Source organism: Ascidiella aspersa, chromosome 2 (assembly GCF_963924565.1).
Source record: "Ascidiella aspersa chromosome 2, kaAscAspe10.2, whole genome shotgun sequence".
NCBI classification, from domain to species: Eukaryota; Metazoa; Chordata; class Ascidiacea; order Phlebobranchia; family Ascidiidae; genus Ascidiella; species Ascidiella aspersa.
Genome location: NC_139448.1, coordinates 6,676,339 through 6,695,360, shown reverse-complemented (window position 1 = coordinate 6,695,360; position 19,022 = coordinate 6,676,339). Strand labels below are relative to the sequence as shown.

Here is a 19,022-nt window from a genome sequence, read left to right as displayed (position 1 = left end):
CGACTAAAGGCTTGATTAAAGGTTCAAGGTGGGATTTGAAAAAGGGTACACCTTAAAGATATTCCTCATGAACTTGGCTGCTCATCAATATTTACAGGTAAATTAGTGATTAATATTTTCAAGATTTTTGTTAATTATTATATTTATTTGACTCTTACTGTTTTGTTTTATGCTTGCAATTACCCTAGATGCTAACAACAAAGACTTTAAAATGTATCCTGGCTGCGTTTAAATTTCTTTATTTGGGCAGGAATTTTTTTCAAAACCTACCAGTGATAGTTATATAATGTCACCAGTGTCACCAGAATTTTAATTTTATATATTTCTGACCAGTCTGCATTCTGTGGACCAGAAGCTACACAGCACAAAACGCTATCACACAATAAGTAAAGGCAAAATAAACATAATATGACAGAATTATTGGGAAAAAATTATACCATAGACTAGTACTAAGAATGGTCTATATTTTTTTAATATAAAAACAAAGTTTAAAACTTGTAAAAAATATTATTATTGGCAAAAAAATGAGATAAAAATTCTTGATACTAAATTTTACCAAACAAATTCAGGTTGCACAAGAAAATACATTAACAGTGATATAAAATTTCTGTGCTTGGCTAAATTAGTAAATGGCACATCTAAATTTTGAAACTATGGTTGAATTGTGTTAGGATTCCAAACGTCTGGATCATAATATTACCAATAGTGAGAACAATTAATCACAAAACACTTTGCTGACAAAATAAAAAAATAAAAAACATTAAATAACTATCAGGTTATTTTAAATTTTTTGTTTAAGGCAACCAGTTGGGCATTTATTGTACCATGTAGAAGCATGTGCATCATTGCAATTAGTTTTTTTGGCTTTGCTCATTTCGATTTGGTTTCGTAAGGTAAATGAAGTTAAAAGTTATGTTTGTAGTCATTAATCACATTTCCCAGTTAATGCAGCTTAAACAGATGAAAGTTGGATGGGGTTTTCCTTAGCTTGACAAACACATGAGCCATTTTTATAAGGTATATATTCCCCTGTTCGACCCTATAGCCCTAGCAGTCACTTCCCTATTCCCTAATTTTTATATTATTTGCCAACAGCTCTCTCGATGTATCACACACGCATTCAGATTCGGATTAAACTGATGGATTTTCGTTTTACACCGCTGGATTTGTATTGTTCTTATTTTTTCAATACGTTGTTGTTGTTAACGTTACTTTCCTGTTTTAATGTGCATTGTTTTACACATAGTCTGTGAATGCAAAACTTTTTAAATTTTGTCTTTTAGACTGTGTTGGTGTAATAGAGCAATCTAAGTAACACTATAAAATTTGTGTGTTTTGCAGGTCCACAGACCAATTTTCTCAGTTTTCTTGTCTTTTTTACAGTTCTTTATTGTCAACATTTTTATACTGCCGTGTTTGTTTTACTTAATACTATATTATTTCTATATTTTCCTGGATGGTAATAAAGGATGGTTGCAAACGTAATTTGTAGGGCATGGAGTCCAAACTATTACGCAAACATAACAATGTGAACGCTTTCAATAACCTAGTTTTACAACGTAGTTTCCAATGTCGCATGAACTTTGTCCGGATCACACATTTTTACGTAAAAATAACGTCTGTGATATCGTAATTTGCAACGTCTAATCTACGTCGTCTGGAATAGACACTTCTACGTAAAAACAACGTTCATGATAAACGTATAAATAACGTAGTTGCACAACGTCGCATCTAGGTCGTAAAGTGTCGACGCTTTTACGTGAAAATAACGTTCATGATAAACGTCTAAATAACGTAGTTGCACAACGTCGCATCTACATCGTTTGGTGTCGACGCTTTTACGTGAAAATAACGTTCATGATAAACGTATAAATAACGTCGCTGAACATCGTAATTTGCAACGTCTAATCTACGTCGTCTGGAGTAGACACTTCTACGTAAAAATAACGTTTATGATAAACGTATAAATAACGTAGTTGCACAACGTCGCATCTAGGTCGTAAAGTGTCGACGCTTTTACGTAGAAATAACGTTGGTTGCAACGTCTTATCGACCAAACTTAAACCAAAAATCTACGTCGCTGCGACGTCAAATTGTTAGCTGGGTACATAGTGTAACGTTTTTATGCTAAAAATCCGCTAGATCCCTTGCGCCAATTGCGTCACATTAAAACAGCAAAAACAAAAGAACAAAACATTTAGCATGCTATTTAGTCTACCACACGGTGGACCAGGGTTTAAAGGTCAAAAAGATAAGTAGACACTGGAATAAAAGATTGAAATCACGCAAGATAGAACTAATACAAGTGTTTGCAACAGATAGAAACAGCAAATAGTAGAAACGCAAAAGATACACCAAGTCAGTTAAATTCACCGATAGTTACCAGTAATGTTACAGCACCCAGTAGGGCAACTAAAAAATGACCAACAATCTGGTTAGCTGAATTCGATGTTGTGGTTGTTTGTGGTGTTGTAGCAACAACGATGGACTTTGCTTTATTGCAGCCGTCGCTGTAGCAGCAGGATACCACGCAATTTCTACAAAAAATATTTTTTGTTAGGTCTTTATTCGTCATAGGTTTTGCATCCAAACTATTTCAAAACCTTTTCAAAATTTTCGAGTTTAACACGTTCCGCACGATGTCGTTATAGGGTTGGTTTTAAATCGATGAAAAATTGCGTTTTTGCTGACTCACCACACGAAGAGATACAGTGACTGAACTGTAAACATTGAAAGCAAGATGCTTATGTGATGTAGTACGAAACTTGACTATATTTGGTTTCATAACAACGCGTAAATACATATTGGTCAACAATTGGCAATATGGCTCTTTTGTCAGTGTTTAAAAAAATTATACTGAAAGTATGTACATCATACATTTAAACTAACTTAGTAGAGCTATTACAGCACTTTTAAATACTGTTTGCTGTTAATAGTGTTTAGCAAACCGCTTTTACAATTTATTTTGATCGTATTTTTTCGTTTTTTCGAAACCATACTTTTTAAGGAGTTACTATGTATAGCAGGGGTGGGCAACGTGCGGCCCGCGGGCCGCATGCGGACCTTTTCCATTTTTTGTGCGTCCTCACCTTCTTCCAGCTATTTCTCCCTATATAAGGCTATGAGTGTGCACTAGTTTTACTTGTGTCACGTTGTTATGATAAAGAATTGTTTTGCAACAATTACACTTCTGTGGTACGTTCAAGGTGTAACAGACTTTTGCCACCCATATTGACTGAGATGTTATGTTTAACAGCTGGTTTTGAATCAAGGTTGTTAGTTAAATTGTACTGAGCCGATCTGTACGAGAAAGGCTTTATTGGAATTGCGGGAAAAGTTATTTCCGAATCCACACGTAGACAGCTGACAAAACTGTCGTATAGTTGCAGCATAGTAGCTCATTAGTTTTTCTATCAAAAGCTCAAAATATGAATTATTGCTTATTGGGTGTGCGGCCTTCCTCTGTAAGCATTACATTTCCTAACTGGCCCTTGTGTTAAAAAGGTTGCCCAACCCTGATCTATAGGCTGTAGATCATGACAATTGAAATCAGCTTTCACTTACTGCATAGATATTGCGATGACGTTGGTTGCCTCGTTTATGCATCTGGACTGGATGTTGGTGCAATTGTCCGGAGCGCATTTGAACGACTGAATGGTGGTCGTCAAACCTAAAACACAACCAAGTCTATAGTACTTTAAGTAGACAAGCTAGCAACATTTCACGATTTCTCTTTAGTAGGGTTTGTAACATTGGTCGGTTATACCTTCACTGTAGAAGCAATTCTATTTCATCCAATTTTAATGATTGGTTTATAAATCTTTTATTGTAGTTGTGCCAGTACCCCAATTTAGTACGTAAATTAAAACAAGCGCGTGTATATGGGTTAAAACATTTTCAAGGCGTTTTAAGGCCTGCAATTTTGAGTTGACCAAGACTAATAGTTGCGGTAACCGGCACATTTGTTTTAAGACTCATTACTCACATCATCGCAAAAAAGCACAACTGTATACGCCTTAACCGTGGCCTAACCTAAAAACAGGCAAACGTTTCGGGCAAAACGCCATTAGGCGGCTAATTTCGGGCATAACGCCATTAGGCGGCTAAAAAAAGGGCTTACCCGGGTAGTTAAACTCCGTCTGCAGACAGCCATACGTGCAGTTGCCAAACGAGATATCACTCTTAGTTGAACTAATAGCGCCTATCGAGCAATTAAAACTGAGGATGCCTTTGGGTGCTGCTGTCAACAATACGAAGCACAGCGCTAAACCGGTATAATAATGTATCATCGACATAAAGGAAACTGGTAATCTGCTGAATAACACACAATGTACAGCTTTCGATTAGTTTGGGAAAACATTTTTGAGCTTTTGTAAGAAGGTATTTTTTGCAAATACATCGTATAATTTTGTATTTGTACATTTTTAAGATGTTTTAAAAAGTATGATAACTACAAACGATCCAAGTTATGTGTATTTTACCGGATTTTGTAAACAAGCCCCCAGTCAAGTCATAATTGGAGCAAGTCATTTCCAAGTCCCTTTCATACAAATTAAACGTTAAACTAGTTTTAAGTCAAGGCATTTTTCCCAAATCAAGTTATTTTAAAGCAGCGACTTAAATACAATCAAGTCAAGTGATTGACTTAAGCTATTAACACTGTGTTCTGCTATGCGTTACGATTAGATAGTGTATCTCAGGGCTGTGAATCTACACCGATTAAACACAAATAAATTTTATCAACCTAAGTGTATAACCGATTTATAGGAAAACGTATTGTATAAGAGTTTTGAAGTAAAGGTTTTGGTGTCACAACATATTTGACAAAACCCTAAGTTTTCAACGACTTTATAAATGTTTACCAGGACACGTTTATGACCTTTTACAAGTTGGACAGATTTATAAACCTTTATCAAAACAAACATATTAACAATATCCCCGATTTAGCTGGACTATATAAAATATTGCAAGTTCTGTCTAATACTCATCTAACATATTCAAATCGCGATACACTATGGCTGTACAACATGCTCTGCATAGTATTTGTTGTCAGTTAGTTGTTTAGGCAACATCCCAAAAGGCGTTAGTTTTACGCCGCCAATAGCACCTTGGATGACTTATCGCTTTTTTGGCGCATCCGTGCGTTGAACGGGAAGCGTTGGGCACGAGTTCTACTGACGAAGCTGTCAATGCATGTGTTGAGCATTAGACCAAGGTCCGGTTTGTATACGCCTTAAAGTTTGGGGTTTAGTTATTGGGTTGAACGAAATAATATGAAAAACAACTTTGTGCAAGTTTTTTTGTTATTTGCGGTTAAAAATAGAGTGTGGTTAGCTAAATCACGAGCACGCTGTTGAACTTCCATCTTTTTGTTTGTCTTTTTACATATTTCATACCGCTCATGTTGTATTAATATTCTGTTTGTTATACCTCTAAATAAATTTATGGCGGATATAATATGATATTTCATTCTAAATGCGCAATTACAAATAAACACTTAGGAACCTTTTCTAAACCTCAATTTTTAAAATATGAAAACGGTTCATTGGGATATCAAATCCTACGAAAGTCTTGAAAAGGCAACATTATTCAATCAAATACACATTCCTTACTGAGTACACAATATTTCTTTAGTTGACAATTTGATTGTATTTCATTGCAACAGTGTACAAACTCTTCATCTAAATTTTTCACTAAAAGATTTAAAAAAAATTCTCACAAAGTACCGTAATTAACAACCCATTGCTTCTTATTTAAAACGTGCTCTTCACAAGGTCAATTTGCTCTGGCAAGTTATAAGTCATGTTGTTCGAAAATGTTTATGTCAATGCAGAAGTCCAGGAAAGTTAAATGTCGTTTCTAAGTAATATAAAGTTTGCAAAGTCGAACAGATTTTTTAATTGAATTGATGTGATAACCAATACATGTTAGTTAAACAGATGTTTCCCACAACGATAAACTAATAATTCACATGACAGTGACAATACCTAGAATTAAAAAGAGTACAATAAATAAATAAATAACCACATTAAAAAATCAAGAAAACTCGAGACAAGCCACATTGGAAAATTGCTTGTTAAATTAAGTACAGAATGAACCGAAAATTGCGCATGTCTATTCAAAATAGAAAACGAACACTGAGTAGTATGCAAACGATGGTTGAATCCGGTTTCACTGAATGTTGTTTACGTAATGTTATCGTTTCATTACGTTATTTCATAGCATATAAATAGTTAACTTGTTTTTTAAGGATATTTCACTTTTCAGAGTAAGCATTTCAATTGGTAGAGTAATTTGTGTTTCAGATTTGAAATCATTTGCCCAACTATAAATGAATATGTTTTTGACAATTATTATCAATATTATTGCTAATAAAAACTGCTTAAGCAAAATAAAAAATAAAATCACTCGTAATAATCAAAAGAAATAAAAATGTTCACCATCGCTAGCGCGGTTTGATCACAAGCTTTTCGTCAATCAATTAAATTTCTGCTTTTAATGCATTCACTTTTTATTACCAAACCATTGATCACGAAATGGGTTTCTTGGTCTAAAGACAGTTAGTATATAACTGCTAAAGATGACTCTCGAATTAAGGTCGTCATGTTATGCCTGTCTTTATCCATGGTCATTGTGTTTTGCTCGAGCTTCGTTCAATGTCATTTCGCCCTCATCAATTCGAAACCAGCGTTTCACATGAAACGCAAAACATAAATGACCATTCTGTTTGGTTATGAAAGATTGAAACTTTATGTGCTTTTTCACTTAAGCACTACTTCACTTTAGTTGTTGTTGTTGCTGTTGTTGTTTCTTTTACTGTTGTTGCTGTCATTGTTGCTGTTATTGTTTCTGTCGTTGTTGCTGTTATTGTTGCTGTCGTTGTTGATATTGCTGCTGTTGTTGCTGTTGCTGTTGTTGTTGCTGTTGTTGCGATCCGTTCTTTCTTCCGCAGCTGTTTTATACGCAAGGATGCCGAGAGAATAAGTGAGGAAAATCACGACCTGCGTTGATAAGTTTGACTCAAAATTATACAACGAGAAATAAGTTAGTGCAAATGTAAACCATTTGTGTACCAGATTTAAGATATAAAATAAGAACGCCGCCTTTACAGATTTATGTGAATACAGCGTCTGTTGCAATGTTATTTGGACAGTTTAAATTAAATGTTTATTTCTATTTCTACTGATAAGATTGTTTTATACATTTAGCTACTTTCCGTACGATACTCGAAAGTCAATAGATCGCTTAACTAAAATTTGACCACTAAATGGCACTGACGTTGTATAAATAATTTGGTTTGGATTTCTACAAAAAAACGCTATCAATATTAGGAATTTACACAAATATCAAACATTACATATTTAACCGTTTTGTGTGGTCAAACGATAGAATAGTTTAAAAAATTGATTTATTCTGTTGCCAAATTCAACATTTTGCCCAGATTTTATTTCTTGATTACCTTGGTGGCACAAAGTATGATGAACAGATAGAAGGCCATCTGACTGTTGAAGTATTTTCTGCACGTTGTCTGCTTTCCATCCTCTGTACTCCAAACCGAACAGGTCATGTCCAGAAAGCGGCCGATCATCATGGGGTAAGGAATTCCCCCCAGACCCCGGTCAAATATCCACTAGAAATTCAATTTAAAAACGTTAGGATAATAGTTGAGGTTAATGGGTGCCGTTATTGTAATTGGCCAGACAACTACAGAAGGCTTGATCACAGAATGAACATAGTGTATATAAATGTTTCAATTGCTGATATGTGCTGTTGGCCTCCTTCAATATGAAGTTCTTTGTACGAACAGGATGTATCAGGCAGTGGTTCCATTGTAGTTTCTCGACGAGCTCCCTTTATAGCCAGTGTTTCTTAGTTGGAAAATCGACTGTACCGGTACGACCGGAGGTCGTGGGTTCGAACCTCGCCGCAGGCTATTGTTTTACTACCATGGTCTCTTGCCTTGCACTACAATCATGACTCCAGAAGACTCGATAACAGGATACACAGTGTGTTTATGTATATTTCAGTTGCTGTAAATATGGGCTATTTTTTGCCCTTTAATTGTGATTGTATATTTGAACAGGGTGCAGCAGACAATGGTGATATTAGTTTGTATAAAACCTTATTAACCGCCTAACTTTGCACAACAGTAATCCTGTAATGTGTGGTTTTACATTATTATTCTTCATACATTTTTTTATTATATATATATGCCAAGTATACTTATTTGGGACGCAATGTATTACTGATTTTCAAGTTTTATTCACAATAATCAAAAGTTTTTGGGTGGCAATTTTACATTTGTTCATCATCCTTATTAAGGATATAAAAACAATTGATATAGTTACCTGTATTCCGACAGCCAGCGATCTGTGCTCGAAGGGTACAACTCGCATAACAATCTGCCACGAAAAGAAAAAAATCAATACGTGACGAAAAAACGTGAGCCGACAATTGCTTGTTTAAATTTTCGCAGCCAAGTGGCAAACTAGACGACGGGTTTTTTTAACAATTTGTCGTTTGGTAATTTCGCTTTTAAAACTTTGGCGCGATTCCGAACCTAAATTCCCAAGAAAGTCATAGCAAGTGAAATAATTAAGAGTTGTTTATTGCAGATTAACCTTTAAGTTTCGCACTCCGGACTTTTGTTAAAGTTGTTCACAATATCCTTGGTCATAATGTTGAAATCATGCTTCGTATTTAATGTTTAAATAACAAAATGTAGCTTTAATCGTCTTAATTTTCTTGGTTCATTATTGAACATGGTTGGAAAATGTTAATAGACATCTAATAATGCGAAAATGTTAAACGTGACTAAACATAATAACACGTTGTTAAACATAGACATTCGAAATGATCTAGTATGTTTCTCAAAATGTCGAATGCTTTCACATCTTTAAACAAACCGTTTGCTATTTCTATATTATCCTGTACTAAATTTTAGACAATTGGTATTGCAAGTTGTAACAATGTGAAAGGTTCTCCGTGTTATTTCGCCGAGAAATCTTGTTTCAGGTATGGCGACTTAAAACCACGTGGTGCACAATCATGATAAAATGCACGTGTCAAATGCACGTGTCAAATGCACGTGTCAAATGCACGTACACGTCAAATTCAAATGCATCACGTCAAAAGCAAAAGCACGTGGCCTGAGTCTGCTTTGTAAGATGATGCTATTTTGTAATATAATTTAAACACATAACAAAGCTATCTTCCATAATTGTGATAATCCATTTATATTGAGACATTTGACCAGTGTGAATTGCTAATATCGAGCAAGTCAGGATTTACAATTAAGAACATTTTAGAAAAAAGTAAAGTGCCCCTATAGTCTAAGACATCATGTCTCCTCTTAAATTTAGATTTGACAAATTCAACCGAATAAAAGCTTTATTTGCGATTCTGGTCCCTGCCTAAATTGTTATGTGTTAGATTGGATAATTTTCCGAGGCTAACGTTTGTCAAAGTAAGAACCTTTTTAAATGGTATAACCGTTATTAACACATAACTGTTACTTACAGTCACAGTGCAACAAATATGCCGGAAAGCCTTAAGTGTTTCACCTGAAGGTTTGGCGCCCAGCACATGAAGGTGAAGAACATGGCAACGAACAAGATGCATAGGAACAGAGGAAGGTTGGAACAGTCCTTAGAGACGCACGAACCCAACTTGGCTGAGAGGTGTCCCTGGCGCGTTTCGCTCGTAATGCACGTACAGTTTACGTAGGTCTATAAAAGAAACGATAAAATAATCGTTCATTTACGTGTTTGTGGGTTATTCAATCAAAGACTGTTTTCCCCCAACAGACGAATAAATACAATCTATACGCAAAAACATTACTGAAATAATTGGAAAATTTTATTCTTTTTTGCTATTTAAATTACTAAAAAAATTGTAAGATGTTTAACTTTACTAAAAAATATTGTAGATTCTGAGTATTTTTAAAACTTTTAATAAAAATGTTCTGTTTTACATTTTAATTGAGAAGACTACGCAGTACAAACAAACCCTAAAGAAAACTACAAAAATTATCAAAATTTATTTCCTTTATACTGACCTACAGTGCAGCTCACATTAGGTAGTGGAAAACGCAAAAATAGCAGGAGAATTCGATCAAATTAAATCTTATTATCTCTTCAAGTAAAACTTAGGCATTAAAATACAAAGTCAATTTTTACCTCTTCGATCTTCTCATTGCAACCCGCGAAGCAAGGCGAGAAGTATGTGACGCCATTTTCACCACACACTGGCTTGAACACGTCGCTAGGGCAAATACACTGCTTATTGCAAGAAGACGAGAAGTCAGTGGAGGAGAGGCCCGTTGTGTCGTTCAAGTCGTAGCGAACCGTAGCGCCAGCGAAGCCTGTGGGTTAAAGGGTGACTTGGTCAGTTTACGTGCTCATTTTTAAGTGGTAGCGCCCAGTTTTCACACTGACTTGGCGCCATGTTTGGATTACAAATGTATTGCTATCGACTTTCATTTGTTGTCATTTTTGCATCTGAAAATTCGCGCAGTAATCGTGTATGAAACTTCATTTCCTAAAAACGCGGAATTTGTTTTTCCGAAATATGATGTATTTTTGCACTATTTGTTTTCACTTGATAGGCATATGTGGCTGTAAGAAGCACACGTTTTTGCCATTTTTTCCCTTTAAAAAAATTACTTCTGCTTATCACCCACATATATAGTGTACACCAAAAATTCGACTAGCGAACACGTTTTCGCTTTGCAAACTAAAACACTCTTACCAGCACAGTTGACAGCTCTAAGATTTTAAATAACGTTTGTATTTTTTGTTATCTCTGTTCTTTTTTATTGTCAACCCTTTGGACTTAAGTTCAGGTCTGGTAATTATTCACTAATTCTATATTTGAAATAATGAACACATATTTAACATTGTCTATGTATATATAAAGCAAGTTAGGTAAATTTCCGGTTTTGGGTTTAATATTTGTGGATATGATTGATAATGCAATTTGAGCGGTAGGTAACTTTAAAACAACACTCTATTATTTGGAACCTACTTAGCTCCGGGCAGTGTATGAGGAACGTTGCACTTGTTACGATGGTCAGCGACGTACAAGCCAAACAGAGTCGGAGGATGCCACCAACATTCAGATCCCCTTTGGATACCACCAATCCACCAGCAACAAGGCCTACCATACCTCCACCAATAACAACCGTCCCTGAAAAGAAATCGCCTTTAAAATAGCAGTTGTTGAAGTCATTCAGCTTCAAAACGAACAAGATTACACGATGTGACACAGATTAGTGGTTCTTGCTGCACCCTTTAAACCTCAACAACCAATTATCGCACCCCTTCTAGAATTGCTTAAGTAACAAACTATTGTAATTTTATTTTTTACAAGTAACTAATATCACTGTAACACAATACCAAAATGTGAGATATTTTTACATTTCACTGAACAAGGAAATAAATTACAGTAAAATATTTTCTGTGTCTTTTGATCCAGCATCACAGCACCCCCGTTAAAAGTTCTCGAAAACCCTTACTTAGATGATACTATCGTACACATAATAAAGCGCATATGATATTGCAATCAACGAACCGACCTAAGCAGGTTGTAAAATGTGAAGAGCATATAAAATTATCAACGATAAAGTGTTTTAGGGTTTTTACCGCAGCTTTTTCAATTATTTTAGGGCAATTAAAATGTTGCGACATTTCACACTTTTACCTGTGTACATTGAGGCTAGGGTTGGATTGAGACCAAACATGGACTCCAAATACTTTGGCGTGAAAGTGGAGAAACCCGCCAGGAGGCCATTGTCCAGTCCGTTTGCCAGTACCATGAGCAAAAACAGTTGGTTTCGCATTAGAGACAGCAGTGCTTTTCCGAAATTCGACAAACTGCAAAACAACACAATAAACCATAAGTTAGGCTTGAACATAAACGTAATGTTAAGAAAATAATCAAAATTCAAGGATTTTCAAAAGATAATTTGATACAGAATGTCCCCGTGGGTATTTTCTTTTACATGTCTTGTACGCCACTATCGACAAAACAACAAAACAAAATGAAAAACTTTTAAACAACGAAAATATTTTTAAATATTAAAACCCAGCCGATATTTAAAAAACCGAACTATATTCTCTTTTGTCTCTTCTCACGACGATTTCAACAAATTGACGTTGGTAAAAGTCGCGCTCTCAAACAATGTTCAGTCTGGTGGAATATTTCAATCGAAAAATGGTTTAAACAGCCAATATATGTAGGCTACCATTTATTATTAAGTTTTTCTAAGCATCGCCACATTTCTATTGTATTTACTGTACCTGTGTACTTTCTTTGGTTTCTCGACTTCGCCTAAGTCTTCTGTTGCGATCACAGGGTGATCTTTGCTTCGCTCGTCTAACCGCGTAGTCGAGAGGGTTCGGGGAAGAAACAATACAGGAACTAGAAATTAAAAATCAAGAACTATTTTAAGCTAGGCCATTAATTTTAAACGCATCATGAATGCCGCTGTATTATAGATCAACGTCATAATTAATATACCAACGTTGCTCACCATTTACAACGCAACTATACGGTAAAACATTCAGATTTTTAAATATGTAGAGGTACAGCATTTGGCGTCATACTGTAAAGCACAGCATTTCATAATTTAAACAATAAGTACAAAACCGCATGAATTTTTGATTGAATTATTTGCTAAACTGGAGAAGATCTAGATTATATGTTTATATTTGGGAGCGTTGTTTTCAACTGTTAGAAAAGACAAACAAGAAACCTGCGAGTAGCAGCAAAACCGGACCCGCAACCACAAATCCGGACCACCAGGCTCCGATCCAAGCGCTACTAGTAGTTAAGATGGTAGGCCTAGAAATAGAAAAGTCGGAATTTAATTTTTTTTGTAAAAAAGTAGACATTAATGCGTTTATGTTTGTTTCCGATCAAGCGAATGAGATATCAATTTTGTACAGTTATATAACTATCGCTATTTCGAATAAAAAAGTTAAGTGTACTTTTGTAAACAGCAGTGGTTGCACAAAGTTTTATGATTAGCCATGTTTGGACCTTACATAATGCTTAAAAGTCAAGGCGAGATTACAATGCATAACACAAACATTATTCGTGGACTGCTTATAAAACGGCAGCTTAAGCACTTAGAAACTCGATAGTTAACGACGGATCATTTTTTAATCCAACTAAAAAAAAATTATTAACTGATGATCACGTAATTATCGATTTAGAGTTTTAACTTACCTTTCAGTTATGTTGGTAAAAAACTTTAGCAGTGCACCTCCCACCAAATAGCCACAGGCAGGTCCTAATGCATAGGAGAAGGCAAGGTACAAACCTGTGTAATCACAAAAATAAATTGCTTACAGTATAGCCTTAAAAATAGACTTTACTATTGAATAGACCTTCATATGCATTTTCCGGCGAATATGTAATATTTAAATGTTGTTAGATATGTTGATTTTTATACCTCATTTTATTTTTTAGAACTTTATGCCCAAAACGGCTCAAAATCTTACATTTGCTATAGTGTATTAGTTAATTTGCGGAACTTTTCGTTTACAGCACGCTTCACTTCATACTGTAGATCAGGGGCGGGCAAACTTTTTAACACAAGGGTCAGTTAGGAAATTTAATGCTTACAGAAGGGCCCCAAATAAACACTAATTGATATTTTCAGCTTTTACTAGAAAAACACAGGTACAAGCGAATATGAAATATCGTAGCAGACACACATGTCGATGTTCAAATAGAAGTTAGTAAGAAGGCTGATGTTGGATGTTTTGAACCAACTTGTCAATGTTTGGTTCCAGGCCAGATGTGCATAGACGCAAACTATTTTGTAATAGATGCTTCCCATTCGAGTGGGTGTAGCCTATGGGTTACATTGCAGCGGTGTAGCCTATGGGTTACATTGCACTTTTGAACAGGAAACTGAAAGAGCAAAAGTTCCCACATTGGTGCACACAAAATACCCTTATTTAGGGAAAAATATCTGGAAGAAGGCGAAGGGACGCACAAAAAATGGCGCGGGCCGCACGTTGCCCTCCCCTGCTGTAGATTAACCTGTGCTCGTGCCAGTCGCATAAACTGAATAAACCGAATATTTTATGCTTTAAGGTTTAAACTCAAGTGTTTATCAGTTTTGTGATCGCCGGTTATTTTACTTACCGTGATAAATGGACGACGACTTTTGTGAGACGTTTTCATCCAGATATGTGAGCCCAAGCGTATTTAGGCCCGACTTGCCGATTCCGATCATCACTTGTGCGCAGATAAAGGCGTAACTGCGATATTAATATATATATATATATATAAAGTAAAGGCATAATAGGCTATTACCAAAAAAACAACAGGAACAACTATATCAGTTGTTTGTAGTGCGGTATTCTATAATGCAAAACTGTTTGAAGATTTAATATTGAATAAAAATTGTTTTGTACAGAAAAATAAACACGCATTTTGATACAAGCAAAAAGCAAATATACCATGTTCATAATCAACTTAGAATAAATACAACTAGGCCTACTTAACAATGCTAACATAATGAAAGAAAATTTCGTGTGATTTGAAATTTAAAAATTATGGCACAGTTGAATGCGTAGTTTCCTAATCTCCAGTTGGAAACAAACATTTAAGTTTTGCAAATGACATTGTCGAGTAAATATAGCTTACACATCAACACAAAAAATAAAAGTAGCATACAAAACATAAATGTAGCTTGCACATAGATATAAAAGATAACGGTAGCTTACACATTAATATAAAATGCAAATGTAGCTTAAACATAAATATAACACATAAAATACAAAATATAGATGTAACCTACTCATAAATTTAAAATATAAATTGCTTACACATAAAATATAAATAGCTCACACATAAATGCTCATGGATTCTGTCTCCTCTTCCACAGATCCTGTGAGATTCGACGGGCACAGGTCGGAGTCTTGACCAACCACCTTGGGGTCGTACTTGGGGGCCAAAAAGTGGGGCAGGGAAAACACCATGCTGCCCAGGCCCAGAATGACGACGCCCCAGCCCACCCAACGGGGTTTATGACCCCTGCCCCCGACGTAGGCCACAAATGGTAGGACGAGAATCGACGCGATGTTGTAACTGCTCACGATCAGGCCTGAGTCAGCACTTTTCAACCCGAACCTGAATGAAAAATTGTGCGGTTGGTAAATATGACTCAGTATTTACGGTTCGCTCTTACTTGTTCGTTGAACTTGTTAATTTATAGGATGCGAATTAAATCATGAATTATATGTTGTTCCGTCCCACTGATATTGCACATAAATTGAAAGCAATATCCTCAATATTTTATATTTTCCAATAGCTGTTACTCGAAACATAATTGGACAACAGCCAAACGCGTTATAAAACTATTAATTAGAAACTTTTATCAATGTTAAGCGGTTTAGCAAAGGCATTGAAGTAACAAAAACAGGTTACATTTTTTTTGTTTTTGTTTGTCCGGAATTCAGAGCAGCTGAAATGCTTCAATTTAAAATCTGTAGTTAGTTTAAACCATAACTTGTATAGTCAGCTTGCTTTCTAAACTTACCGGTACCGCTGAGATTGTTAACAAATACACTAGGTCAGTCTAATTAATGTGGACTTAGGTAAAAAGAAGATGTCTTGTTAGAGTTATAAGACACATGTATATAAGGTGAGGAACAAATTAAAATTTATTTATTTTAGTATGACGTTGAATTTTTGTTTTTTACTTGATATTGTTCTCCTTTAGTTAAACAATGCCACACCCGACAAACATAACAAATTTTACAGAACACGAATCTGCTTATCAAAAACCGTATTTAGCCACACGTTTTTACTAATTAGTGCGAATCTCCGAAACCACGTGTTGCCTAAACTATATGTCAACATTTGCGTACAACGGTACATCGTCTGCTGTTTTTTATCACAAAAGATACCACTGAAATTAAACAAGAAAGGAACGCGCGTATACCTGTACAAGACAATTCGTCAGTAAGGGAATTACCTCTTACAACCATCAGAATAAGAAACAGCGTTTTCGAAACCGCGCAACAGTATAACGTTGATATAAAATGGCGGATATTTATGAAATCGAAAACCATTGGCAGCAGGTTTATGCTTAATTGTCCATCACTGTTCCACTGACGCGTATATTTTCATTCGAATTAAGGAACTGACGAATGTTTGATCCTGGTTTTACTCGTTTTTTTTAACTACAAGTTTAATTGTCAGTATAATGTTTAGTTTAGGGATTCTTAAACGTGGCCCCGTTTGGGTCCGTGAACTAATTTTAGGGTTCATGAAGCCCAAATTGAAATATTACTGTATATGTTGAAGAAGTAGTCAATTTTTCAAAAAACAAATTGCTCAATTAAAAATAAAACGTTTTAGCACTGATGTCAGTATATTTCTGAATGTCTATTTGTATTGTGACGTTAATTATGCAAACATCATCATATTTCTGATGTCTATTTGATTGTAACGTCAATTTATGACAACATTTTTGAAAATTTTTGCCTATAGCTTGGTCCATGCAAAACAAAAAAATATTAGGGGAGCGCTTTAAAAAAAGTTTAAGTAAAAACCCGTAGTTTAGAAAAAGGACAGTGAAATCATACATAGCAATCGTGTCTAACTTATTATTTATCACGTCAGCGTGCGCGGACGCGATCAAACGTTGTTGCAACAAGCAATCACCATATACTGCGTGAACTTTGCTCTTACTATGGTGAAAGGGTTAGGAGCGTGCGAACTGAGAAATAAACATGATGACAGTGCAATCAGCAACGCAATTGATCACGACTCAACCTGAGTGTTACCGCAATATTCGTTCGTGCGTCCATTACTAATGTTCACCACACGCGATTACGTATAGCGTGTTAGTGAAATACAATGCAAATACCATAGAACGATGATGACACACACATACGTCGTAAGATAACATAACGCTCGCTATTTTAGTTGTTGTTTTTGCTGTGTTTTTACCAAGTACCTTAGGTTTGCGCTGTCATTTTTGCATTTAATATAAAATCTCCAACTCAAAAATAAAAAACAAATAGGCGAAGCAAATAGTTATCGGTACATAAGAAGTGACAAGATTTGCGAAAATGTTGATTTAATGAACAAAAAAGCAAATTGTCTTTTAAATCTGGTCTTCACTATACATAACGTCACGCCTACCGTTTCTCGATGGTTGTTATGACAACGTTGACGAGGCCGTTGGCAAGGAAACCTTGGACAAAGCCGATGGAACAAAAGGCGGCGAGGGCCAGCGCGGGGGTCGCCAAGGTTTTTCGCCCTTCCTTGCTGCAACTTCAATAAGAAAAATACAAATAATGACGAAAGTTCTTTATTAGGAAAACTCTAGCAGCATTTTGGGACTTCGTGATCAACGAAATACCGACTTAGAATGACGCGTATACTTTTCCTAGCCAGTAATATACTGTAATTTCATTTGTTATTTATCTCTTTTTATTTTTTTTTCTCTTTTTTCCTTTAGTTTCTTGCTTATTTATTTTTTGGAAGTTTGTTTATCAAGCGCTCTAACATCTATATATCACAGGCGAATTTGTAATCGATTTCTTGTATATAATTAATAGTACGAAACTCGTTTGTGGCTGCTTGCCAACTTATCTTTTATGTAACCTATTTTTAGTTATAAATAGTCAAAATGCAACACGCAAGCTTTTTTCGACACGCTTAGAATATCTTACACGTTCTACATGTGTTTAAAAGAAGTTCGTAGCTTACACGATATTTCGACAGATATGCACTTTAACTGGGTAAACGTAAAAATAACGTTGAATTCATTGACAAGTTACCTTTTTGTCGAATATTCACCATTTTCCAGAGTTGGGTCTGATCTTCCAACTGTAGACATCTTCGCAATATTGTATTGAAACACTGTTTTGCGAATGCCCTTGGTTTATTGTTGTAAAACCTTCACTTATATATGTCTAATACTATTTGTCACAAATAAATGCACTACGCAGTATCAGTGTCAAACTGAATTGAGCAGAAACAAAGGTAAATGATAAAACCAGTGTAAAAATTTTTATTGCCTCCTTAGAAGAAATGTACACAACAACGTGGCTTTTTCGCTCGACGTTGTATCACGCATGGCGTGATATGGGTTCGTCAATTAGCTTTTCCATGTATTTCGTTTTGTTTTTTTAGAAATAAGGGTCAGTAACATCACGAAAGCAATTCATGGTCGCTCATTCCATTTAAAATTGCTTATATTTACTGAACGTGAATATTTAATCACAACCGAAGTGAAGCAGTGCTTCAAAATCGTTTTGAATCTATTCACTCTTATTTTGATTTATCAAACACATCGATTTTTATGCAAAAGTTTAAAAGAAACGAGTTGCTTTTAAATTTTATGATATCCACGATTAATAAATTAATCAAACCGTTTTTTTTTTTACTGGCATTTCAACATAACTAAATCTTAATCAAGAACAAATTGACGAACTGAAGGTTTTTGTCGGTTAAAATAATCCGTAAAGAATTACCCCAGTCGTTATTTGTGTCAACTGAAATTATCAAGCTGTAAAACTATTGGTTCATAAACGATTTTTAACGCGGACCCCAAACATTTCTTTCTTTATGTGGATCAGTGTCGAATTTAACAGATGACATCACTAATAGGCGCCAAGTATAAACCCGCTGTTTTTGGTTCACCAAATGTAAAACTGAAATATACATTTGAGTAGAAGTCGCCAAAGCATTATTTTCATTTAAATTACTTTCTTTTCAAAATTAAATCCTATTTTTCAATTATACAACTAGATTTTAATTAAGCCTATATTGACCCCCTAAAACTAGTATCATGTAGCCCCAAAGGGGTTTACCCCAGTTTAAGAACCCCTGGGTATTCACCATGCGGCAATTCTACCAAGTTGTGTACTACCAAAAATACTGATAGGAAAATTGTTGAAAAGAGTCTATTAGCAATAGCTAACTAGGTAATATGCACTAACAAATCCAATTTCTATTGTTGCACCAGTTGTTTGAATATTTTAGTATCA

At 35.2% G+C, this 19,022-nt stretch overlaps 2 protein-coding genes across 2 annotated transcripts; both read right to left on the bottom strand.

The window, feature by feature from the left end:
- Positions 1 to 2,032: 2,032 nt before the first annotated feature.
- On the bottom strand, positions 2,033 to 4,414 carry LOC146163331 (uncharacterized). The gene is made up of 3 exons (XM_083382879.1): positions 4,121 to 4,414; positions 3,565 to 3,670; positions 2,033 to 2,537 (listed from the first exon to the last, which is right to left on the bottom strand). The coding sequence occupies exons 1-3, from the start codon at positions 4,293 to 4,295 to the stop codon at positions 2,360 to 2,362; spliced, it is 459 nt and encodes a 152-aa protein (XP_083239005.1). The 5' UTR covers positions 4,296 to 4,414; the 3' UTR covers positions 2,033 to 2,359.
- A 2,368-nt stretch (positions 4,415 to 6,782) lies between these two features.
- On the bottom strand, positions 6,783 to 17,869 carry LOC146163330 (solute carrier organic anion transporter family member 4A1-like). Its single transcript, XM_083380446.1, has 14 exons — positions 17,811 to 17,869; positions 17,170 to 17,301; positions 14,866 to 15,147; positions 14,158 to 14,273; positions 13,231 to 13,324; positions 12,755 to 12,843; positions 12,300 to 12,420; positions 11,701 to 11,873; positions 11,026 to 11,187; positions 10,179 to 10,363; positions 9,564 to 9,728; positions 8,349 to 8,402; positions 7,460 to 7,630; positions 6,783 to 7,001 (listed from the first exon to the last, which is right to left on the bottom strand). Exons 1-14 carry the CDS (start codon positions 17,867 to 17,869, stop codon positions 6,783 to 6,785), a joined length of 2,022 nt encoding a protein of 673 aa, XP_083236572.1.
- Positions 17,870 to 19,022: the final 1,153 nt, after the last annotated feature.